This window comes from Nyctibius grandis, chromosome 11, assembly GCF_013368605.1.
Source record: "Nyctibius grandis isolate bNycGra1 chromosome 11, bNycGra1.pri, whole genome shotgun sequence".
Classification (NCBI taxonomy): Eukaryota; Metazoa; Chordata; class Aves; order Nyctibiiformes; family Nyctibiidae; genus Nyctibius; species Nyctibius grandis.
In genome coordinates, this window is record NC_090668.1 from 7,627,907 (window position 1) to 7,654,587 (window position 26,681).

At 39.9% G+C, this 26,681-nt stretch overlaps 1 protein-coding gene across 1 annotated transcript in view; it reads right to left on the reverse strand.

The window, feature by feature from the left end:
• The window catches only part of TMEM266 (transmembrane protein 266), a 66,599-nt gene that overhangs the window by 22,749 nt on the left and 17,169 nt on the right, over positions 1-26,681 (reverse strand). Inside the window, exons 6-9 of the mRNA XM_068410638.1 lie at positions 21,863-21,936; positions 11,986-12,042; positions 10,059-10,197; positions 8,460-8,575 (exon numbers count right to left, since the gene is read on the reverse strand). Coding sequence (XP_068266739.1) covers positions 8,460-8,575; positions 10,059-10,197; positions 11,986-12,042; positions 21,863-21,936 — 386 coding nt within the window. The remainder of the gene's footprint in view (positions 1-8,459; positions 8,576-10,058; positions 10,198-11,985; positions 12,043-21,862; positions 21,937-26,681) is intronic.

The following is a 26,681-nucleotide window of genomic DNA, read 5'->3' on the forward strand; positions in this document are numbered from 1 at the left end:
ATCAGCTAGGAAGAAGCAGCAAACTGGTAGTGCTAACTCTTTTCCCAGCCAGTCCTAAGCTTCCTGAGGCTTACGGTGCCCGTGCCATACCAGAGGTGCCAGTATGAATGTGTCATTCAGCCATGAAAGGACTGTCTGGAGTTCAACTTTACAACACAGAGAATTTCAGGTTTTACCCTTGATTTGGAAAAAAAAAAAAAAAAAAAAAGAAATCCCAAAATACCTTACATTTCACCTTTAAAGGGAGAAAGATACCCTTTCAGACACTGCCTTAGTTTAAAGGAAGAAATACACTCAAAAATGATAGGATAAAAATAAATCTGGAGATTTTTTTTTTTAAATTATTGCCTAACCATATCTACTTGCCTAGCTCAAACTAAAAGGCAGTAAGAATTAGGCATCATTACTGGTTTTCTACATTTCACATTTCATCTTTCGAAAACAATTCCTGTGTGTCAGAAAGAAACATTACCACTAAAATGCTTAATTCTGGCCTAGAGGCAGGATATGATTTCTTTTTTCACAGAAGAGAAAAAAATTGGCTGGTATTTTATAACACAAATAGATAAAAATACCTAAAAATCAGCTCAACAATTCTATTTCTGCATCACACTCAATTTAACCAGCTTAAGCATTTACACAGATTGGCTGAACCTTGTAACAATCAAAAGCCTGAATGGAATCACTGCATTTTACAGATATGAAAAAGGAAGCACATTAGGTGACCCTTCCTGCTACAGTGAACCTACAGCAAAAAGGGGGAAGAGACCAGACTTTCTGATGCCCACTTACATGTTCTAATCAAGCAAGCGTTTCCAAATATCCACAGATTATTGTCAATCTTTAAAATTTCCATGCCCAGTCACCATTCAGTTTTTAATAGATAAGCTCATAAATTTTATTGTTTAATACAGCTCTGCCAACAAGCTCTGAACTACTCAGCCTGGCATGCTGGACCAAGTAGCAGTCTGCAACCATTGCTGGGTTCACCATGCTGGACAACTACACCTTGTCCAAACAATTCTTTATTTCCTATTTATATGGGGAAAATTACTATCTTGGTGGAATCCCAACCACACAGACAGCATGAGAAACTGGAATCCACAGTGAAAATTATTACCACAGTTATTCAGAACAGCTGGTACCTCTGGTACCTCAAAAACAGAAGGGGCTTTGCTGCCATCTTATGTTTGAAAGACAGAAATACATGCCTGTGCCTACAGCTGCAGAGGAAGCACCTGCATATGAAGATTGCACAAATGTCACATTCGAGCAGAAACTGAAACCTAGACCTGATGTCTCGGCTCATGCAATGCTTCCCTCAGTCGCTGCCTGAGGATAAGAAGTGTATGCAGGACTTGCAAGTTTTTAAGTGATGCGTGAACCCTCTTTTATTGCTGGCTGCAAACACAACCCACATCCTTGTCTTATTTTCAGCTCTTAACACTGAGCTAGTTCAGCTGGTCTAAAATCCAGAACCAAACATGCGACTGTCAAGAGCAGATACGAGGGCTGGATTCCTAGGCATAGTAAAGCAGCACAGTGCTCTGGACTTCAACATCATGCACAAGGTAACAGCACAGAGATGTTCAGAGAGATAATGGCAGAAACTGATGTTGCCTACAAACCCACGCAGCTGCAGCTGGTTAACACAGGCTCACCGTTCCACTTTTCCATTACCTCAGATGGTCAGCTTCCAGGTCCCATTCACATTTGCCCTAAAGTCTATGTAGTCACTAAAACAGTGGAAAGCTAGAATTAAATACTATTGTCTGTGTAACTGTCTTTTTTTTATTGACAGAGGGTATTCATTGTAATAACGCTGTTTGTCTCACTCCCACATTCACTGTTACTGATGCAAAGTGACCCACACAACATGTTCCACAGAGATGCAGAGCGTAAGAGAGAGCCAAAACCCAAACCCAGTATACTGCTTCCCAAAGCAAGCCCAAACTCTCTAAATCTGTAGCACGTTCAAAAACGGACTGGGTGGGATGGAAAAATCACCACTTATCAGAAGGATTGATTTAAGAAAATGAAAGGACACGCAATAAAATATCTTGGAAAAGTTAAACAAGAAACAGATTTTTGCTCACGAAAGGCATGCATCTACTCAGGAGATCAGTTCAATATTAATTGTTTCCAATTATTACTTAAAAATCATCCCAAGATATTGCAGAAGCTGGAATACAGCTTTAGCCACTAAAAGCAACCCACTAAAAACAAAGGTTAAGTCTAAGAGAAGTGGGTGTTCCTTACGGGCGTAATTCAATGAGAGACTGCGTGAGCAAATTACGTTGTAGGTACTTATATCTATTGAACATTATATTGAACACTGACCTCAGGCAGTTCTAATGTGTAAAAGAGCTAATGAGATTGTTCTGACTGCATGTCATGCAGTCCAGGGCAGGTTAAATAAATCATTAAAAGGTATAAAATACAACAGTCTTTAAAGCAAAAATTCTGGGCCAAGTTAAACACATGAAACATCTATTTGCGGTAGGAGCTGATGTAGCTATCTGAATGTAGACCCGAGCCTCTCCAATACAGAGTATTGCAGGAGAGCTGTATTGAGAAAAGCATGTTTCATATTTTCAGGTAGACCTCCAGCCTGTAAGGAAGGATGCATATTGTGCATATCATGAGGGGAAAGAAAAAAAAGGCATATAAACATACACACACGCTTTGATTTGTTTAAATTCAGATTTACTCATAGGTATCATCTCTGTGTTAAGAACTTTGTAAATCCACAGAGAGCCAGTGGGTAAATAATGCTGTTGTGAGGAAGGTAACTTGTTGCGATCAAAGAGACTAAGGTAAACTATCTCCTGACTCAAGCTAATTACAAACTGAGCACTGGTTCACTTGAGACTGCTACTGACATTATTTACCAGGACACTGAAAGGAAAATCGGCCTGGTTTAGGCCAAACCAGGACACCTATGATATTCATTATCTTTAACTACATACACTTTGGTAGCTTCTGGTGCATTCCTTTATCAGTAAGTTCCTAACATACTTTGCAATGGAAAAAATATGTTTGAAAACTTCATAGAATCACAGCATAATCTAGGCTGAAATGGACCTGTGAGGGTCATCTAGTCCAACACCCCGCTTAAAGCAAGTCCATTTAGCTCAGGTTGCTAAAAGCCTGTCCTGTAAAGTTTTGAGTATCTCCAAGATTGCATATACCACAACCTCCCTGGCAATCTGCTCCAGTGCCTGACCATTCTCATAGTAAAAATGTTTCTTCTTACATTTATATGAATTTTGCACATTCCAAGCTTGTGTACTGTCACTGTGCTCCTCTGAAAAGAGCCTGGCTACACCCTCCCACGAGGGAGTTAAAGACAGCAATAAAGGTGTAATACACACGGCTAACATGAAGATACACCTATTACCAAGTGTCTCCGTTTAGCCCACACGCAGGGCTAAACAATAACCAGTTGTTCTATCACCCAATGTCCCCTCCCCAACCGAGAAAGGGAACTGGGAAAAGGAGGGAGACCTGTGGGCTGAAGTTTAAACAGATTTAATAAAATAAGAAAACCAATATCAATACTAATACAAAAGACACAAAATTTTACTTAGCTTATAGAGCAGTGTCAAGTCTCTCCAGGGGTAGTAACCATTGAGAGGAGAAGGAGGGAGAGGAGAGCAGAGCAAAGAGCCCCCCATCCGCAGCAGCTTTCCCATTTATAGTGAACCTGACATTAATGTCATAGAACACACCTGTGGGCCAGCCTGGGGCAGCTGCCCTGGCTTTCACTGCTAATGGCCTTGATCACCATCCCACAGCTGGCCACAGACTGAAACAAAACGTAACAGAAAAGTGATTCTATAAATTTTATCCCTGCAAAACCAGGACACCAAGAAAAAGGGAGATACAGACTATCTCATATAAGAAGGAGTAACTAGATTGTCAGGCATCTAAAGAGAGTTCATTGATGGTGTATTTAAACTTACTTAGCGTTTTCAAAATTTGTTACATGTCCTCTTGTAGCACAAACTGAGCAATATTTTGGCAGAAAACAAACCAGAAAGAACTATGGGGCACACCCACGCACTTCCTCACTCAAAGAATGCATTAAGTGATTATTTATAAGCAGATAAAATGACAGAGACCTACCCAGAGCCCTCAATAACATCTCAGTTTACATGCCTGGTTTTATAAAACATGCCACTCATCCTAGCTGATATTTTATGACACGCATGTTAGGCTCAAAATAGGGACTTAGCAGTGAATCACGTAGTACTTCCCCCTTTAATGGTCTAGGAACAGAGTATGATTGACATAGTTTCAGAGAGATCAATGAACATTTTCGCCAAAAGCTTACTTGTGTCTAATGCAGGAGCAATAACTGCTCAATTCTATTAGTACTGTCTGTACAGAATGCCCTGCCCTAAAACTCATCTGCCACTGGGATACAATCCAATGTTTATTTCCATTAGTTTAGCCATTGTTGGTAACAATAAAAATCATGAGACAGTTGCAAACTAATGATTTACAGGCAGAATGAAACAAGGGATGACCTTGGCTGCCTTCCACTCACCAAGAAAATGACTGGTAGTTAGAAATAAATTAAAATTATTGCAAAAGTATAACATAAGTTATCTCCCCGATAGGTAATTTTACCAGCTGAATAGCCCTGTCATTAAACTAGCAGCTGTTGTACAAATTATATTCCAAGATAAAACAGAAATTATAGCTTCCATAGTTGTTGCAGCTTTGAGAATGATGAAAAACGCAATTCTATAGGAGCTGACAGAAAAGGAGCTCTTGTGATAAGGCTAAATACATAGTCTTGGCTGGACTGTACTCAGCTGAATGACTCTTATGAAAGTTAAGCAGAAAAGATCATGTAAGTAGATCTATTATCAGAAATGGAAATTCCTTTACAGGTGGTTCCAGAGGGAAAAAAAAAGCAATGTTTCCTGATGGGAATTTGCATTGGGAAAGAAACTTTGGAACTTCTTTTTTCAGTTTAAAGTTATTCTGATAAAACAATATCATCACCAATATACTCTGTTCATATTTTTTATAGTAATTGTAGTGAGATTTTTTTTTACCTTTTACCTTTCTGCCCATTTCTAGAAATTTCTGTTGCTGTGATTGTTAATGTTTCCCATGTTTTGTGAGTCCTGTACAGCCACCTCAGCCCTTTTCAGTGTTTTCTGCCTTGACTGCTCTCATGCTCCACTGCCTTTTAATGACTTCTTTCTTGGCCAATGGAGAATATATAAACCAGCAAACTATTCAAACAGTTTCAGTGGGGTACTACAGAGAACAAAGCAGTGGTCCGTGCAACTATAATTTATAAAATATATTCTGGTTTTCAGATGTATGGCTAGCCAAAAATCAACATCTGGAAAGAGTTTTCATCTTTGCAAAGTACATCTCCAATGTCATTCAGGAATGGAAATGTACTTTATAGTTGTGATACCCTATCACTGGCCAAAAAAATACACAACCAACAAAAGAAACAGAATTCAAAAAGATGAAGGGAGGTTGCACCTTTCCTGCTTTTATTTTTTTAATAAGTTTTTATTAATAACACATTTTTGCCTGTCAAGTGTTAAGTACCAGCTTCAAAACAGGAGGGCATGGAAGTTCTCAGAGAACTAGCCACCAATTATTTCTGTCTTAAATCCCCAACAAAACAGGCTATTTTTTTTTCCCAATTCCTCTTCAGAAATAATGAACATTTTGTCTGAAACTTCCCAAATAATTTCATCTGCAGACGATGCCAGATCTTGAGAATTTCAACCCCAATTGCCTGACAAGTTGCAAAGCAGTAAGAAACTGAACACAGGATCTCAGAAAAGGAGGCGCTGGCAAATCTTTCTAACAGGAATGTTTTCAGCCCTGTCTATAATTATTAAATAAATGCAAATCATCACTGTGGTCACAAAGATGCAGCCTCAGGATCAATCAGTATCTACGTCCACTGCTGGGATGTAGGCAGCCATGGTGGCTTGCCCATTCCTTCTTCTTGGACTGGCACTGGTGTGCCCCAGCACGTATCCGAGCCAACAGGTCAATCCCCATGGGCAGCTCCCAGCTATCCCATCTGCCCGTGCCAGAGGCGGCACCACACAGACAAGGCAAACTGGAATCCCTCCCTGCTGGCGCCCCAGACTCGAGAACAGCCAGACTGCTGTAGGCAGCACTTCACTCAAAAACACAGACATGCACACTGAAACTCCCCAAGCCAGCAATCCTCTAAAAATGTCAGGAAAGATGATCAAATGAAAAAGCAAAAACCTGGCAGAATTTTAGGCATTAAATACCACTAGGAGACATTTTTCCCACCAGATACTGTACACAATGTTAATGTGAATATTATAATGCTGACAACTTGTTCTTGACTGAATTATGAAGCTATTAATTTACGAAAGAAGGATGCAGTACTTGTGTCAATGTCTTATGTTGCTAACTGTAGCAAATTAGGACATTTACCTCATATTATACAGCTGAGACATTTGTTTGGCAGGAAGTCAGGACAGTAAAATAAGAGGGATTAGTACGCTACCATTTTTCTGTAGTCCATATTTTTCCATAGCTGATGACACTTGAAAGCTGGGAGAGAACCTGCTCTATTTTCACAGATTTACTGATCTCCAATGCAGTATTTCTTTGTGGTTGATGTACAGCTATGCTGTAACCATCAGAGCTCAGATTAGGCCTACTACGCTCAGGTATTTTTGTAAGCCAGGCATGCAGATAAGGAGCACATGGATCAGAATGGAGAGCGGCAAAAGCTGCTCCTGAACCCTACTTGGGATAATGAGCCCACTTTTATTCAAAGACTGTGAAATAATAACACCGAAAATTGTTTCAAGATTGAGAGTGTTATCTGGCTGCATAATACATTTCCTAAAAATGAATGTTTTCAAATTTATGATTATCAAGAACTTTAGCCTAATAGCATGGTCTGACAGACAAAATGCTGGAACGGGACTCAAGAAATCGCTGATTTGCCTAGTGTGTTTGGTCAAAGGATAATCTCTCCCCTGTAAAATGAGGTATATACCATTTCTCTGCTCATTTCACAACCTCGACAGAACCATGAATCACTTAATACCACTGAGCAAAAGCCGTCATGAAAAGGACTGCAGTTTTGCCACTGAAGATACTTACATAGTTGGAAGTAACTAATTTTTGGCAAAAGTCAAGCCTAAGGATTAGAAATTTGTTATGGTTAACGTGAGAGACTCTCAAAAAGAGTGTTATGAAATGACACACACTGTCAACAGGTCTTCCAAATTCATCACACAGATCAAGGCAACCTAACACCACCAAGAATTCGTTGCAGAATCCTAGGGTGAGATCCAGAAGACCTGGAACTAAATCTAAAAAGACATTTGGGGACCTAAATACTGATAGTTTCACAAGTATTTTAGGTTCCTCGGTAAAACACGGGCACCTAAACCCCTGCTTCAGATTATGCACCTTTTGGGCAGTTGGTCTGTTCTGGGACAAGTTGCCTCTCCTCCTTCCTGCTCAAGTGCTTCAACATTTTGACTGATTGAGCCATTCAGACTTACAGGTCTTCTCATTTTTTATTTGAAAAGCACCTACCACAGGTGGAGAGTGGGAGCTGAAGCTAGAAATCTCCAGGATTTATCTGGACACCTCACAGTTACCCTTGTAACTGAAACAAGAAGTCAGTCACTTGGAGGATCATTCCGTTGTAGGTGGATGGTGACCTGAATGCCCCACTTGGCCTGGGCCTCAACGTACATCCCTGGTTTCTGCTTTAAAGCACGATATCAAGAACTCATTTGCATGAGACAAACTGCAAGAACTCGTGGCTCATTGCCCAAACACTGGTTTTACACCTTTTTCATGTAAATATATTCATCTGAGATACTTTAAGCTTCACCTTCCCTTACCTCAAGACTGAATCACTGAACATTTGGGGGCCTGGGAAGAGTCTTAAATCTTGACTTGCTTCCAACAATTAGAAGCTTCTATTGCAACATTTTCAGTCTGCCAAAAGAGTCTCTGACTGACCTACAGGGAAGCTGCCTTCTGCATTTAAAGCAGGGAGATTCATTAACTTTCAACTGCATGTACATTTCCTAGGAATATGGCCTTAACATAGCTGCAGTCTCCAACAATGGCAATGACTGTTGCATGTTCTTGGTATTACGTCAAGCTATCTGTACTCGTTCAATCAATTACATACTGGAAGCATTCTTTTTCCATTCCTCACATTTGTTTTCCTCACCTTAAAAAACACAAGCAGAGAAGCAGAGGGAGACAACTGCTGTTTGACAAATAGCACGCTGACAATATCCTGGCTGCAGCTAATGCTTCCTTAACACTGAGACCTGTCACCTTACAGCAGAAGTCTTAGCTTACTTCTCAAACCTTAGCTTGCAGCAAAGTTTGATTTGAACTGTTTGATTTGCCATGACAAGCTATGCGTAAATAAAGACATAACTGAACTTTACCCCTTGTTCTTGGCAGATCTGGGTTAGTCTTTCCAGCTGCTCATCTTGAATAACCTTTGCCTTCTCGTATTGCTGAATCATCATCTCCATCTCCACTTTCACTGGAAGGACATAGGCTGGAAAACACAAATAAGCACTTAGAGTAACACAGCTGTGATTTGTTTTTTTAACAGAGGGAAAACCTTTACAGGCCAAAGAATGTCACCCCTTTCACTTGCATCTAGAGAACTAGAGTATTTCTTACAGAAATAGCAATAGAGTATTTCTTCTGGGGAAGGATATTTAAGATGTGAAATGCAGGTCATCAGCAGGGTCTAGATCTTGTTTGGTCAGATCTCTATCTGCCTGGCTGAGCTGAAATGCATCCTGCATGCTCTTCCTAGCTTCTGCTGCACTAATACAGATCTTTTCCAGTGTTTACCACAGATTTCCTGAATTGCTGGGTAGGAGGATTTTCTGCTTAGAGTTAGGCCCATCCCCTCTAAACCTGAATGGCATGGCTCCCTTAGGAAAAGAACTGTTCCAGAGCCCTAAGCATATAATTCCTAGACTTTGTGGTAAGAAGCAAGTCCTTAATGGAAATAGCAGACTAAGAGGGATATTTTAAAAACAAAAAGGCATTTATCTTCTATTGCTTTTCAAGCTACAGCCCAGTTTTCAATAGGTATTCTGAATGCCTCTGGAAATTTTGCTCCTGTCATAACTATGGCAAACTCAGACTGATCAGCAGAGCTGATCACTGCATATTGCAATTCTTGATGTTTTCTGAAGCTACACAAGATCCTGAACTTTTCTTGTACACTTCAGTCAGAGGGCTATGACCTTTCCTCAACTCTGAATACAGTTTCCTGGGCATCTAAGCCCAAAATAACAACTTGACTCTGATCTTTCACACATGAGCAAAGTAACCTGAAGTGCCTGAAACTGCTGAACACAAAGTAGCCTACGCTGCAGTCCTTGCTTCCAGGCACAGTCACTGGCTCTGCTCTCTGCAACCTTGACTTTCTTATCTCCCCCAGTGCTTCCCCACAGAGGCCTGTGCAAAACAGTCCTGATACACACGCTTCATTATTATGCTGTACAGCACACCAGCATTGCAGAGAGCACCTTCAGCATGGAACCCTCATGGTAAGAAAATGCTCCTGGAATCTGACATAAAAATTGTATTACAGACAAGTACTTGGAAAAGAAAGCCCCAAGACAGAGCTAGCTGTATGGCAATGGGGAGGGTGCAGCAAATATCAGAAAAGCAGATTGGAAGCAATTATTTTGAAGAATCAGGAATGACATCTGGTGGCAAGAGACAGGAAGCAGGTCAGGGCATTTACTTTACAGAACAGGGGATGTGAAGGTGCCTAACAGAAAAACAACCCAATCACTTATAAAGGCTCATAGGGAACAGAAGACACAGCCATGAGCTTGAGATCTACTCTCCTCCATGGGAGTCATAGCTCTCTTCTGTTCAGTGCTTTTAAAATGTAAGAGGAAGGAGAACAACAGAAACAGTGGTGGCAATCAATCTTGTAATATTTTCAAAATCTCTTTTTTTTCCCAGTCTGCCAGGTAATTCTTGGAGTCACAAAGTGAATCACCACTCACCATCAATGATCCTCTTCACTCTCCATATTCGTAGTGTGATAATAAGGCTGATAGCATCCCACGGGCTGCTGGGGCCATTAGCCACTGTCGAGGCCACCATTGGTGCCAAGGACAAGATTATGACAGCACCATCAAACACCTAGAGAGAAATCAGTTTTTTCAAACCCTTCATAAAGACCATAACCCTGCCATTCCTGCTTGGGGTCTTGAAGGGCTCCCACCTTGCCCAAAAGAAATGCAATTATGGTACATATTTGAAAGGGATATGAGAGGTGTCCAAGCCACAGAAAGGCTGCATCCTTTTCAGGTAGCACAACAGAATTCCTCAGTGCATTTTATGAGGTGAGGAGAGATAAGCTGTGGTGGGAGGGCAGGGAGAGAGAAAGGTATTTGGAAATAGTGGCCAAAATCACCAAGTAGGAAGTGATAGCCTAAATGCTGTTACAGCCAAAGAGTTTTACTGTCATTGGTATTTATTACCTGTTACTTGGAATAATGTCATCCCAAAAAAGATACAGTCCCTGCCCATAGATATTGCTGTCTAAATGAAGAGATCAAGAAGACAAGTAGAAAAAGATGGAGCAAAGAGACTTGATGGCTATTGGCCACGTCCTGACTACACAATGTGTGTGGGAACAGCTGGGCATCAAGACAGAACGACTCCCTGCTCTCACCTCTCTTGGGCAGCTAGGTTTGCAAGGATTTTGACAACTGGGACTATTCAGAATGATTTCTATGACATTGGCTGCATTGGGATTAGATCAGAAAAGGCAATTGTGCAAAGTATTACACAGAAACAAGTGAGTAAATACATTTCAGAGCAAACTGGCAGCACTGTTGTGTCTGTCCTACGCTCGCCTAGCAGGGTAGAACAGAATACCACGTTCTCATTCCTACTGAGACCCTTGCCAGCTGCCAAAGACCATTGATTAATGGTTTGCATAAGGAGGCAGGACATATATTTTACAAGTACTACACATTCAGAATTGTGCATAACAATTCAGTGTATTGAAAAGAAGCGCTTCTTACTGCCACCATTTGATGGGCAGTGAACAATATCACTCTGTTCCAAATTACCAGAATGAATTATCAGAAACTGCTGCATTTAGCCTCAATAATAAGAATCTCTGGATTAATAATTTAAGTTTCACTTCAGTTTTTTAGCAAAACAAGTTAAAAGGTTTACAACTTTATTACAAAAATGTGCAAGGCTCTAGAGTCACTTAAGATCCAAGAAAACCCAGATTTTCTTCTGGTGCATCCTGTGCAGTATTAGTTTATCAGACAGTATCAAGAAAGAGCTTTTAATTTTCCTGATCTCCAGATTTCTGCTCCGATTGGGATTATGTGTTACTTATAACAAATGCATTTCCTTATCTGCCTTTGCAACAGTATGCACATTCTACCTCATTTTTAATTTGAGGTACAAATTACAGAGTTTATCACAATTCAATTTAATTTAAAAATAATTTCACAATAAAATTGGGGGTTTTGACAAACCAGTATTTTCTATCAGAAAACTACACCCAATTTTCAACCAGTTGTAATTTGAACTTGCTTACGGGAATGGGGTTAACACAAGTCACACAACAATTTTTACTCATATTGCTCATTATCCAGAGTAGCAGTGTCAACAGTTAGACTAGCACAGCTCTAACAACGAAATAAATAGACACAAAGAGCAAAAACCCCACAAGCCCTCCCTTAATAAAATATGTCCAAATATCCCACTCTTCCGAGTCTCTCACAGAAAAAGGGACTGCATCATACAGGTATGCATACATGCATATAATGAGAAGAATGTGCATATTTATCCGAGTTAAAAGACACTGTATTGCACCAGGTCTATAACAAAGCCACCCAAAGCAGTTCCTAATACTCTTACTGTGCCTGCCTGGAAAACAGTATGAAGAGTAAGAGTGCTTACCTCTATTTTGTTTTCAATGTAATCCCATATGCCAAGGACCACAATCCTCAAAATAGTCTAGTAAAACAGATTAGGGGAAAAAAAGATTATGAACGTTATTGTAATTTTAGATAACCATTTAGTCTTTTATCCATTTAGGGGATCAATTTTTGTCTCCTTTAAGCATTATGCATTTCTTCTGAATAGTAATGAGGATCTAGAAATAGCCACACTTCTGCATTATAAAAGCAGGTATTGCTTTCCAACCACTATATTGACTCAGTGAAACTTCCATAAACAAGTTCCAAGTTCAAATGTTCACCAGTCTTTCCATCCTCCTCTAAAATTTCTCTTTTAGACTTGTGAGATTTAGATTACCAACCCTCCTTACCCCATCCCCCTGGACCCAAGCCTATATAAGGTCCACGGTGGGGCTCCCTCAGTTGGAATGGGGGAAGATTCTCTTCTCTTGCCATCTTTGATATGCCAGTGCTTACTGTTTTCTAAGAAAAGAAAAGAGGCACTGCCCACTCTTAATGCCTAAAGATACTGACATTTCATCAGTGAAGAGCAGAGGCTCTTATTCTCCCCCTCTGGAGTACGGGGCTGTTGTCTTATAAAATCCCAGAAAGTCACAGGATAAGGGAGAAAAATATCTCTGTGATCCTCCTCTACTATGCAAAAGAGCTATAAGTAGCATCAGTAGCTAGAAAAGAGGAATAAAGAAAGAACACAGAATGAACCAATGGTGAATTCCCATTAAAAAATCCAATGGCATCGTTCCTAATTTTTAACCCAGCTTTCAGAAGACGCATTTAAAAAAAAAAAAAAAAAAAATCAATCAGCCAACTAATGATTGAAATTGAATTCACATAAAAGCATAACTGGTAGGGATGTTTTCTGCCAATAGCAACATCAAGGTCAGATTTTGACAGACACTACAGACATGAAGAGTCTAACTGCAGCTGTGTGCCTTCCAAAGAAGATCAAAATGCTACTCTCTCTATTAAAGAACCGTACTAACGACAGAGAGCTCGGCAGGCCTGTGTGTGAGGGGTGACCATGCCAAGAACTGTGCAGAAAAAGGTAAGTGACTGTGAGGAATATATGTATCTCCTCATCATTAAAATACAAATATATTAAATCCCAACCAACTGTGAATTTATGCCAAACATACCAGCACTAACTTCAGAACAACACTGGATGTTTCAGTACTGTTCCTGTGCATGGTTTTGCCAAACCTCATGAGCCCAATTGCCTCACTTGGCCCAGGATGACTGCGCTGAGCTCCGTCTTGGCACTCCAAACCTGGATAGCAGCACTCAATCCTGTTTTGCAGAGGGAGACATTGCTGTGGGAGATATGGTGCTTCCAGAGCCCAGCCTCATACCATCAACGAGCAGGGAAGTGAACCAGCCAGCGCTTACTCAGAAATGCCATATGTGAAGCATTGGCCAAGTCCAGCTGAGAAAGGGAGTCGCTAGCAAGAAGAGAGAATGCAGCGCCCTCTTTCCTCTACAAAAAACGATGAGACTCTACACAGACACCAAGAACTGCTAATACTGCTGATCTACAGCCCTGGAAAAAACATTTCACTTCCAAAGCATTTTACAAATGCAGCATAGGAATAAGGCTATCAACAGCAATTTCTTTATTAACCTATATGCTCGAAGTTTATATGTGGAGGAAGAGATGCTCAACAGCAGCTCCTCAAATCCCTTAATGACTCCAAATTCTCCAGCATGATGTGATGTGATATAAGTGCAAGGTGTAAGGGCACATCTGCTTTACAACCAAGGGACTCCTGCAACCTCCCGTCAGGCCCCGAGCAAAATACTTCCAGACAAAAGCATCCCAGCTCCTCTGCAAGCACCTCCCTCACTCCTCATTGAGAAGGTGCACAAAATGCTTAAGTACAAGATACTCATGAGCCCATAAGTTCAGCTATTAGTTAACCTGGGATCCACCACAGCAAGTTCCACAGCAGGCAGTGATCAGGACACACATGAGGATGTCCTACAGCAACCCTGTTGACAGCATAGAGAAATCTCACTCATTTTCTTCTAAGCTTAGGCAGCATTTATGGAGTGCTACGTCAATGAGCAACTAACTAAAGGATGGCTGAACACTTAACAGGCTTACAGCAACCGATAGTGAAAATCTTTCTTCAAACAGGTGTGTACAAAGGTATTTTCACTGAAATAAGAAGACTTATCTGCACAAAGAAAATAGAAACACTGTGTCACAACCCTAAATATGATTTAACATGGGGCTGTTGAGGGAACATAAAAAAGGATTTTCCTTTCTGCCTTTCTAATTCCTCCCTGCAGTGTTTAAATCAGACTGTGCTCCTGTCTATTAATGGCCCTGCACAGTTCCAAGGGCTGGAAGCTAGCACAAATGTTTTCATTCTCAGGCTGCTGGTGTGAATCAGCACAAGTCATCAATGACTGGAAGTCTACTTGGCAGACATTTAATGCAGTAATGGTTGTTGGTGCTACCTCTAGAAGACAGGTCTCCTCCTCACAAAAAATGCTTTGATGATTAGCATCTCTGCTCTCAGCTAGAGCAGGCACATTAGAGGATGGGAGAGCATGAGGGCAGAATGAACCCAGCTCTCCATCTGGAGACACACTCTTCAGAACAAACTGGGCACAACTGAGGGTTGAGCTCTAAAAACATTTGTTCTGTGTGGAAGGTCTTAAAGCTATGCACCAGCATTGTCGCTCTTAACAAAAAGACCCACATCACCACTGAAGTGACAAAAGCCATGTAAGGCAGCTTCTCCTTGGTGCCCTGGGGAAACTGGGCACCCCAAGAAAGTACCACGAGTGAGTCACAGACTGCATGCGGTTGGAGACACAGGTGCCACACTCTCACTGCCCACTGGCCAGTCTTCACTAGTGGCAACTCCAAACCAGGTTTCGCTTTCTCTGCTCTCCCGCTGTTTGTACATAGCACGAGATCGCACCCACTGCTGCTGCCATAACTCTTACCCAGAGCAGTCTGAACTAAGCAAATTTGGACTTCACTGGGCAAATCTCCCTGAGGGTTCAATATAATAAATACTTTGAGTGAAATTAAAGCTTTGGTGTTACTTATAAACAACATCTTAGTATTTTTCCTAAACAGTCCAAAATTCCTTTCAAACGAACACATATTGCATTTGATTGCGTACTTTCTCTGTACAGAACTTAAAAAATGAGAACCTGTAGCAGAGTCTGAAAAGAACAGAGACAGAAATTAATAATCCAGGAAACTTCCTAGGCACTGCACATGGACCAAACTGAAAAATGCATACGAATTAAAAGAGAATTGCAACTGTAACATTCATCACAGCCAAAACACAAACGTTAGTCACAACTCTACCATTTGTAGACAGAAGAATCTACAAGAAATAGGGAAAAAATGGAGCAGCAGTGCTGTTTCCTACTGATGTGCAGGCATTTTTCAGCACTGTAGCAAATGCACACAGATAGTTTTGCATTACACCACAGGCATTCTGCATTTTTGGACACACAGATCTGAATGCAAACATTAAATATTAGTGTGAGTACTTCTCTGTTAAAGGCCACTGTCAGCTTGGGTTTTTTTGTACTTGAAAAAGAATGCTTTAACATTTCTTGACTGGAAATATTTTAATTTCAAAGTCCTTAACATATATATTTTTTTAGTTACGTCAGAAATACATCTTTTGTTTTCCGAGAAAAGCTAAATTATTACATAGAAGTCTGTCCAGTGCACTAATAAAAGGTAAATGACTAAACACTTCTGTTAACTTCTTGAAGTTGGAGTAAACCCAGATAAAAGTAAAATTTTAAATCATTTTTCAGACAGAAATGTAATTTCGAAGTTGACAGTGTACCTTGGTGACACAGTTTTTTGCACAACATTAACTGTCTGCAGTGAAGTTTATGAAGAACTGTGTGACGCTGCAGATTTTCTCTCTAATTTTGTAGGGAAACCCAGCCAAGTCCTTTGCTGAGCCAGCCATGTGAATTCCCACAACCTGCATGAGCTAGCTACATTCGTCAGCTGACGGCAATGTACATTAGGTAATTTTAAATACTTTTTTGCTTGCACAGTTAATATACAATTTAGTACTCAATGACTCACTGTGCCAAATTCCTCTGTAGTGTAAAGAAATCAAAAGGAGGCAGCACAGGAGGTGAAGCTGGCCCCTCAGGTTTAGCTACCAGCAAAGGAGAGTAACTCTGCATTTCGAGGTGGAGTAGTGAGATTGTACAAGAGAGAGACAGGATGGAGGAGAGTGGAAAGGGTGTCTTCAGAAGAGCCCTTCCTTCCTTCCACTGCCACAAAACTAACCTGTTACAGAAGGTCTCTACCTCTGACTTGTACAGAAACGCTGAAGATCAAGCTTCTGCCTTTTGGATACATCTCATAATACCAAATATTTATTGAAATCTTTCCCAGAAAGAACACCTGGTACCCAGTCTGTAATTTATAGCCTCTCTGGTTTGGGTCACTCCACAGAGGCCTTAGCTCATTCACTACTTAAAATAATCTTCTTTTGCCATCTCCTGGTGTGCCTGTCCTGAGATACTGCATTAGCTGTTCTAGTGCCGGCTATCCCCAGGCCACCAGAGCACGGAGGAACACGTTAGCATCTTTAAGCTGAGATATCCTTCTGTTTCCAGTGCATAGGCATCCGCCTCACATGGCTTCTCTTCAATCAAGGCTCTGAAAGGAAACGTGTAACTACTGACCTCACCTCACATATTACCCAGTGCAAAACACTCCCCACACACCGTACTCTGTAACTGCTGTGGCTCTATTAGCACATGTGGTCACATAGAAATAATTAACTGCAAAAGCTTGGTGACACAAATAGACATGAACGCAGCACATTCTTTTTCACTGACTACCCCTAACACTCTACTATGATATCATATAGTATCCAAACGCACCTTTGCATAAACACTGCAGTTGTATTTGTTCTGATGTTCGCCCATATTTGTTCTTAGAATATGGAGAAAAAAAATGCATTTTAAACTGACAACTCTGGATCAGGAATAGAAATGGCTTACTAGAGATGCAGTATACTACCATAAGGTACATGCAGATGGGATGGAAAACTGGTCTTAAGCAACCCTGCATCAGAAGTTCCCTCTGGGCATGATTACACTAGCACTAATTCTTATCTTCGAAATGCACCATGTAGAAGGTGCTGGACTGTAACTATCAAGAGATGAAAGCACGGATGAAGCACCAATGGAGCACACCACATAAGTCAGGTATATTCTTGGAAATGAAATGGGGAGACTGGCAGTTCAGGAAGGTATCTAGCTAAATTCCTAGACTTCTACAAAACCATTTCCCCTGGTAACTACTTTTTTTGTGAAGCAAGTGGTTAGAAAAGAAATTTCACAGTATATTGAATATTTATTTTTTTTACACACTAGCAAAGAAGGAAGCTTAAATTTACCTTTATAAATTATATTAGCATATAAAAATCCATATCTTTGTTCCTAGATCCCCCCTAAATTATATTAGCATATAAAAATCCATATCTTTGTTCCTAGATCCCCCCCTAATCAACCCCCTTAAAAATCAAAACATACACAGCCAGCAATGCAGTGCATTTATGCACCATGAGAAAAGTTGTGTGTACACAGAACGAAAGCAAACATCCAGAAAAAAAGCCTCAGCTTATGGATGAATTATAGAATTAATAGAAGATTATTATCTTTCTGCTCAGCTGTTTGAAGCTCACAAAAAATGTAACAAAAGTAACATATCTGATTTCTCTAATATAAAATTATGAATTTGTTATGAAAAATCTATATGGGAAAGACATTATTTTCTCTTAGCTCTGTCATTTGGGATGTTTTTCCTTTTTAACAGAACCCTAATAGTAGGGTCTTCCTTAGGAGGTTTTTTTCCTTCCAAAGATTGCTATTAACAAGGAGTAAAGTGTCAGACTACTATGAACACTTCCCTGTAACATACAGGATGAGGAAAGTCTTGGGTTTTTTTTTTTTTCCTCCTAAAAGTGGAAATCTAAAATGCACTTGTGAGCCATAGCTAAGGAAACAAATTCTTTATCAGCTAGGACCCCAGACTTACTCTACTCAATTTGAGAACTCGTTTCTCGGACACAGATGCAGGAAAAAAGTCGCAATTCCGTATTGCCTAACTTTAAGCACATCAGAAGACTTGGTTACTCCCAGGGGTGCTGAAAGCTAGCAGAATGCCTGAGTGCTTGGCTGACTGAAGCACATACAGAGCAATGCAAACAACCAATATCAAAGAACTCAATTCTTGTACGCAGTCTGATCAATCTTAGTGGAAAAGCAGAACTAAACAACAGCTACAGAACCAAATACTTGTGGCAATGTGATAAGACTATTAAAATGCAAGCAGACTCCAAGCCACTTACCAAAACACTGTGACATTCCCCATCTTCCTTTTCTCAGCCAACTATTAACCAAGGCTGATTTTGCCCTCTTGATAGGTTGTAACCCCGGCCTTGCCTTGCTGTTGGTACTGGGGTTTCCCCCCCAGTGTCTTTCTCTTCTCTTCTGTCTTAACATCTGGGTAACATTTGGTGCACAGACAAATCATAGTGATGTATGTAAACAGAGACAAACATACACAATTGTCACCACTAGTAAATCCTGTTCAAATACTTTGAAAAAAGCAAAAGGAGCTGATGTGCATGTCACTTGAATAAGGATATTTTAATGTTGGAAAGTCACAGACAGTGACAGAGAATATAAAATTACCAGAGTGAAATAAATTCCTTTAAGGCTTGTGGCGATAACACAAGCATAGAGAGCAAGAATATGCTGTGAGAGTAGCTACTTAATTTTGTTGGCAGCTGTCCTGCTGGCATTTGCCAGCTGCTGGCATGTTTGTCCCCCTCATTTTAACCAAGCAGAAAGCCAGTGCCTGTTTAACTCCAACACGATAGGACTGTAATCACTTGCAATGCCTTTATAGCACCAGCTTTTAATCAGTCATATTTTTTCAAAACATTCAGATTTTGTGCTGAAAGTTTTCTGCTTTTTAACAAGTCTTTTACAACTTTGTATTATTTGTCTTTAAGTCTGAGTTGAGGCTCTTCTGAAGAATAATGCATCCACACTTACAACTAATGGGAACCAAACTACGGAATAAACATCCAAACTTAGGACATGGTACTTGCTATGGAAACAACCCTTTCTGAACACCAGAAACCCTGAATCCTTGCTTTGAGGAAAAAGGCACTGGCTGAAGGACTAATCAGTCCTCAGCAGTTGCCTGTTATATCCAAGCAAACTAACTAAACCTGCTCATCTCTGGAAAATCATCCTGGCATGAATAGTCACACGCTGCAAAATCTCACTATAACACAAGATTGTCTCAACAAATAATTCCAAAGACAGCTGACTCATGGTATTGGGAAATAGAGGGCAAAAAAATACCCTGGAGGCACCAAAAGAGTAAATAAAATTAAGATGGATGAAAAAAATAACTTCTGTGATCTGCAATTTTTGCAAGATTTCATAACCTCTTGAAAAATCAAAGTTTTTTATTTGGATGAGAAAAAACCTGTTTTTCCTCTAATGAGATGCATTTCATCACAAGCAGATGTGCTGTTGCTCATTAAACCAACCTGGCACAAGGCCAATCCCAGTAAACCCAGTAGGAAAGGTACACCTCCATTCTCTTCCAGATCTGTGGTCTTTGAAGCACATCGAGTTGCTCTGCGGAGCCACCTCTGTTGCTTTAGCCCAGTCACAGACTCTGAGCACCCAAATGAACCAGTACCCAAAAATCTACCCTCTTCTGTGCACCTTACATGGCTACCTTGTGGCCTCATTCTTCTTTGGTGTAAATTCAAACCATAATCAAATAGGTGAAGGAAGATACTTTGGAAGACAGAAACAGATAATAAAGTGAGTGGTAAGAGGTTTATAAAAAATGAGAACAGCAAGTAGACAGAAAAGCAGTTCCAAATACCTAATGTAGAGAGAAGGAGAAAAGCCAACACAGATCCAAAATGAGGATGGTGAGCCAAGCAACCAGTTTTGGCTCTGTGAAGTATTTGTTACTGTTATCCTGCAAAACACTTTTGAACCAGTTCATCCATTTAAGTGGGTACTGTGTCAGTAGAACTAACAATTAGTTTCTTCCTTGAGACAGATGAGTACCAGCCTTTGAGAATCTGTCTGCACTGCCGCAACCAACCAACCAAAAACTGTGAACGTATGAACTGAACTATGGAAGGGATACAGGAGCAAGGCACTGCATCAGGGTTTGAGAAGAGTGGTTGGTGGTACAAGTGAATGAAAGCAGAACTGGAGACCACACCCCAGCAGAAGGAAATTGAGGACCGCAGGAGAAGTTTTTTGTGAAATAAGCTCCAGAAAGCGATGAAGATCAGGTGAGTGTGCATGTGCAGCCATGCTGCTAGCAGCAGAGTTACACACTGATCCTTTTGGGAAGCTCAGGATTACAGGGAACTCCAGGGTGCTAATCCCCACTGAAGAAAGATTCTAGAGGAGAGGGGAAAGTATTTCTTCACAGGGAATGGACTCCATCTAGCAAACTTGAGTCTTCGAGAACTAGGATGTGCAATTCGCAAAGGAAAGACTGCGAAATTTTTTAATTGTTTAGAGATTTTTTTCAGTCAGTTTACATGTACCTACAACCCACAATCACCATCAAAGCATGGGGAAAGTAATCATATCTATTTGTGTAATTGCAGCACCAGAAGGTCAGGATAGAAAGCAGTCTTATCCTGCCTGTTATCAGGAATCCTTCCAGAAAGTACCCACTGACAGTCTGGGAACACGAGCTAGAAAACTCCTGTTATGAGTAAAAATACAAAGTAGAAATACAAAGTGATACATGTAAATAAATGTATGTGATTAATAGAATCATGGAAATAACCAGTGGTATAATATGGTGAGTATGAATTCAACACAAATTATCTATCAAATCATTTGCAGATATCACAGCTCCCTGGTTTTTGATATTTTTTTTTTGTAACCTCCACCTAGATTTACCGCAGACTGAAGACTTTAACATCTGTTTGGATGATAATATTTCCTCCTATGGAACTAGAAAAAATACTTTTAAATATTTAAGTCCAAGCTGACTTCCAACTTAACAAACATAAAACTTTTTTTTTTTGTGACAAGTAACACATTATGACTTGGAAAAACAGCCTTAAAAATATTTTGGGATATTTCAGTAGTCATCTAAATATCTCAATACCAATGACTTCTTTTTGGCATAAAGTTGAAAACTATAGCAGATTATCCCAGTTTGGTCATTTGTTATACCATGACTACAGCCTTTTCCAATGCATACATTCATATAAATTTTTGCAAAGAAATTCACCATGTGTTTCATTCTCTTCCTGTGTCTATATGCAGCAACCTAGAACATCTAAACTACCTACACAAATTGTGAGAGGAGATCATTCCATTCTTACAATAGATCTTTTTGTAAAAAAAAAAAAAAAAAACACAAAACCCTTGGACCTTTATTCCTGAAGAATATGTCTTACTCCTAAACCTTACACCCAGTGACACCGATAAGATTCCCGGGAGAACAAATGGATGAAGCTAGTCCTGTCCTGTGCCTGTAGTGGTTCGGAGATGATTATTCCTTTTTGTAGTTTTCCAATTATAATTTGTAAGACAGTATCTTCCACATTTCCTTGACAATTCTAGGCAACTGGCAAACAGAGTTAATCTAAACAAGATCTTTTAGTTTGCTGAGTACAAGTAGCAACTGTTAATTCTTTTTTCTTTTTTTTTTTTCCTTAAAATACACTGTGCTACATTTATTCAGTCAAATTACTGTTAAACTCTTGCTAATTCCAGTGATAGCATAAAAATACTTTGCAGTTCTATATGTGGTGAAAGACATTGATTATACATACCTCTGAAAAGAAAACAGACAGGATGACTAGGCTGATCCAGTGAATTATTCCTGCGAACTGTGAAGCACTTGAAACTGCAATTAACACAATACAATGAAGCATCGTTATAGTAGCAGAATGCAACTTACGTTTAATAAAATTAGTACCGCTACAATTTACATAAGGGTGAAGCTTGCTTTCTTAAATTTTATAATGGAAGTACCAGAAAGAGGATGGGATGTAATGGGACATGGAACTCCAGCCCTGTCAGCTGCTCACCCTAATCCAGGCCAGCATGTTAGCAGCCACAGCAGCTGTTCATTGGAGCTTTTACAGACTAGACTGCTGGTAAGCAATGACATACACGTTTTAGGTCTTTTCACTGCTCCATGCTCTCACTCCATGCACTGCTTTAGTACGAGATGGGTGACTAAATCCTGTATACCTAAAAATCCTAAAAGAGTTAGAATTCTGTAAGGAAACAGAATGCTCTACTATCCGCACATTATTCCTTGTATTCAGTCTTTGACAATTCAGCTCAGAAGATCAGTAATTGTCTGGAATAGGTGCTTAAAAGCCAGTGCTCAAACTGGGATTCAAAATACATTTCTATCATCTAAATAAATAACCTAGGTAGGTGGACTTTTGTACAGCTCTCCGGATGTGGCACGAACAGCCATGACTGGCTCGGGATCCCATTCATCTCAGAGTCAAGTTTGACTCTAGGAAAACCATAGGGAGAGAAGCAACAGAAAGAACCAATGTCATTGTTAATAAGATCAAATCTTAATATATTAATTTTAAGGAGTTTGTGAAATATCAGCAATTCTAATTTGTACAACCAACATAATGTGACTATGTTTGTACAGTCTATTTCAGCAAACGTGGCTGTCCGTGAGACAGCTTTGTCTTTAAGCAAGTTTCTCTGAGAACACTCAAAAAAGTCACAGTAAATGAAATAAAATTCCAGTTAAAATAATTGGTTAAAACACACAATTTCCTTCGTAAGCGCTCTTTTCCAGAAAGTGACCATTAAAATCACTTATGTTCACTTCATTTCAAACTCCTCCATGAAAAGAAGTTTGTAAAGGCTAAGTTAAAATGGTGATTTATGAAACCCTGGATTCCACACACTAACTTTCCATATAGGTACTCTTCATGCATGCAGATTGTTAAGGTAGTTATTTCACTTTCAATGTGGAATGACTTTGAACAAAAGTCCTTTCAGGAACTGACTGGCAGGAACACTCAGAAAAACTTATCTGAATTCCTTAAAAGTATGATTTTACAGAATACTAAAGCCTTGCATGGACACTGACTGGCATCAAATCAGGCTTTCATTTGGTTCAACTTATTTTGCTTGTAAGTAAAATTAAATAAACTCAGACAAATGAGTTTGCTGCAAAGACCACATCAGAAGCTCTATGGTATGGGTTTATGGGCTTACATGAATGTCTTGAAATTTGGAGGATTCCTTAATAAGTTAAGTTCAACTGAAATTCTGTGACCAAAGTTCCCTTCATTGCTGACAAAACAAAGCAGAAAGCTGAAAGGGTCCAGTATCTGAACTGCTGGCAACTCCTACTCTGAAGGTCACATGCTCTCAAGTTTGGAATAAGGGAATGAAGAGAAAAAAATCCTCTCTACTTCAGGGTATTTGTGAGCCTACCATCCCTACAGCAGATAGATTAAAATAGTCTGTGCAGTCTTGCAGTTTCAAAGAATTAATGTGTAACAGCAAAGTTTAAGGCAATCCATGACTGTGTGCATAGAGATACAAGACTGTGGCAAAATTAAGTAAGTCCCAAGAACATATATGACATGCACTAAATAAAGCATCTTATTTTAAAATTAAAACGAATTAAAATGGGAAGGGAAGGGATGTAAGAAGAAATCAGAACACAGAAGAAAGTATGGGCTGCCGCTGGAACTCTCAAAGCTGAGGCTCATCTGGGGCTTGATGAGAGAGGGTTTGCTGTGGTGCAGCAGAGGGACTACTTAAAGATGAAACAACTGGGCAAAATATAATATCTTTAACTTTCCCAAGACTCTGTCTTTATAGGGTGGCATAAAGAACAAGAAATGGAAACTGTAAGCTATTTTTCAAACAGCTGTCAATTGACATAAAAGGCTCCAGCTGCCCCTTAGTGGACAAAAAAGATACAGCAACCACGAACTGGGAAAGAAAATCAGTTTCTGATGCTGCACTAACTGTAGCAGAGTGCTGGACACGCTGCCAGACAGTGCGCAATTCAATTGCCAGTAAAACAGTAAATTTGAAAAAGCCTTCCAAGCAAGAAGCTTTTGTACGAAAGAGCTGAATCACTACATTCATACACTGAATCTGGATATTTTCCTCTTTCAAAACGCTCCCTTTCAAAAATGCAGTGAAAAGCGACAAAAACAGGAGAAGGGTCTTCTCCAAGAGGTGCTCATCTCTGCTCTGTGGTGGTTCAGATACATCACTGGGATTCAGTTTGAGGCAAAGCATCTAAGCTGTTCAGCTCTTACTTTTATCTGGAACATAATTTCACATTTGTTTTATTTGTAATCTTTTTTCTCCAAAATTGTAGCTACAAGCCAAGAAGTTCTGCTTTACTTCACATTTTGCTTGTCTGGTGCTATGGTTCTATGAAGAAACGAATGCAAATCCAGGATGCTTTTTAGTCATGAAGATGGTTCAGTATAAAATGCAGAGTACAGCCAATCTCAGTTTATCTCCTCCCCCTTTCCCTCCCTTTCACATCTCCTCAAAATGTATATCCAGGAGAGGAGGGATGAAGAATACATCCTGACAGACCCTGAGTGGCCATTAGAGAAGCTGGTACTACCAGTTGTTCTTGGTGATCATTTCCTGGCAGATACAAACTACACTGCTTCTGTAAGGGGCAGACAGCAGATGCTCACTGCATGGTTTGGGCAAGCCCCAAACCTGTTCTTACTGAGGCACTGCTGTGCCGAAATGTGCATTTTCTCTGCACAGCTATGCATGTGCTCAGACATGGCCCTGACCCAGCAACCAAATGGACAGGAGTGGAGCTTTTCGGCTTCACAGTTTTTGGGAAGGCCTGATGCCTTTTACACACACATCTGCTGTAGTTGATTACAGAAGGAGGGCAATATTAAGATGATTTCCTGAGTTGCTTTCCCCCAAAAATACTGGAGACAAGGAAGGGACAGCATGGTCTATATTTCTGAGGCGTGGGGGCTGGAACCTGCTATGATCCTCTTTTTTTGAAATGAGGCGCAAGCAACTTAATATACGTCTATTTCTGCATTTGCAAAACATCACAAGGTATTGAGATGTTGTTTTGTAATGCATGTGAAGAGCTTTGAAGATAGGACTAAAAAAAGCTGATTATAGGACAGAGACCTATAATAAGACCTATTATATGTCCCCTGCTTTCTGGAGTTTCTAATTCCGGTATCAATATGCTTTGTGCTAAAATACCCTAAAAGGTCTCTGTCGTTTTCATGTGTGTGACCTACACATTTGCAAATGTGGTCTCCATCACTTACACTGACAATTTTGAGCATGCACAGTGCAACCAAAGACTGCACTAAAAGTATGAGAGGAAAATGATGCTCTCTAAATGTCACAGCCAAAGAAAAAAAAAAGAGGCTTCCTAAGTAATTACAGTCTATGATGTGGATTAGCAGTTGGTATCATGAACAAAATTGGCAGTGATGTGCCGTAACATATCCTAATGCATTGGTTGAGTTCATGTAGAATAAGGAATCATTTAAAACCGTAATTACATTTTTGAAAAACATAATTATGGCCTAATGGCTTTTTAAAACCTTAAGGTAATTGACACACATTCCTCATAGGACACAACTGCAATACTTATATCAGTCCCACCAAGTCAGCCTTTATCTGATTTAAGACAAAAGAGAAGGTATTCAACTTAACAAAGGCAAGCAGCCTGATGTGTCGAAGCATTAGTTAAAATGTAAAGTAGCAACACAGAGCAGAATGGATCCCTTCTTAGGTGCTGAGAAAATCCATACAGTCAGGGGCAGCCTCTGAACAGGGACATCACCTGGCTCGACCAAACACCTATAGGTCATGCACAAGGTATAAGCTACAGGGCTTTTAAGGGTAACACATGCACTAGACATATAGAGGAGAAATGATCCCTACAATAAAGCCTTCTTTAGAAGATTCTTCAGAAAATAAATGGTAAGAAAGCAGGTACTTCCACAGGACAGTCTCCAAAAATGTGTTAAAAATCTAAGAGAAATCAACAGAAACAGTTTTTAAACTCTTTGGCTCTACAGGAAGTGAGAACGCTCTACATAAACAGAAAGATGTGGCACCACAATAAATATTATTGAAAGCTTCTTCCTAATTCAGTTTTTAAGGACTTGCATCCATAATTAGCATTTCTGACTTTTTTTTGAAAGCAGCAGACTTGTCCAAATTCTGGGCTTCCTCATCCAAAATAGTAAATAACCAGACACTACAGAAAATAACAACTGTAACGGAGTGGCCATGTCCAGAACAGTGTGTGTAGTATGGACAGACAGGAGTGTAAATGGTAGGCAATGGTGTGGAAAGACACCTTAGTCATTTGTTCATCTTACAGGGTTTGTAAAATGGCTGCAATTTATCAATAAAGTCCCCTTAAGTAATCTTAATACCTAAATCTTTACAGTGAAATCTAAGTCCACTAATATCAATTGACAAATCACAAAAATAAAAGGACTTAAACAGAATAAAAAGTTTGTTTGCTCAGTTTAAAGTTGCCATAGAAGATACCAGACCATGACACTTTCATGCTACGTATTCTTGCATTTATGGGATTTCTGAACCCCATCATTGCCTTTTCATCATATC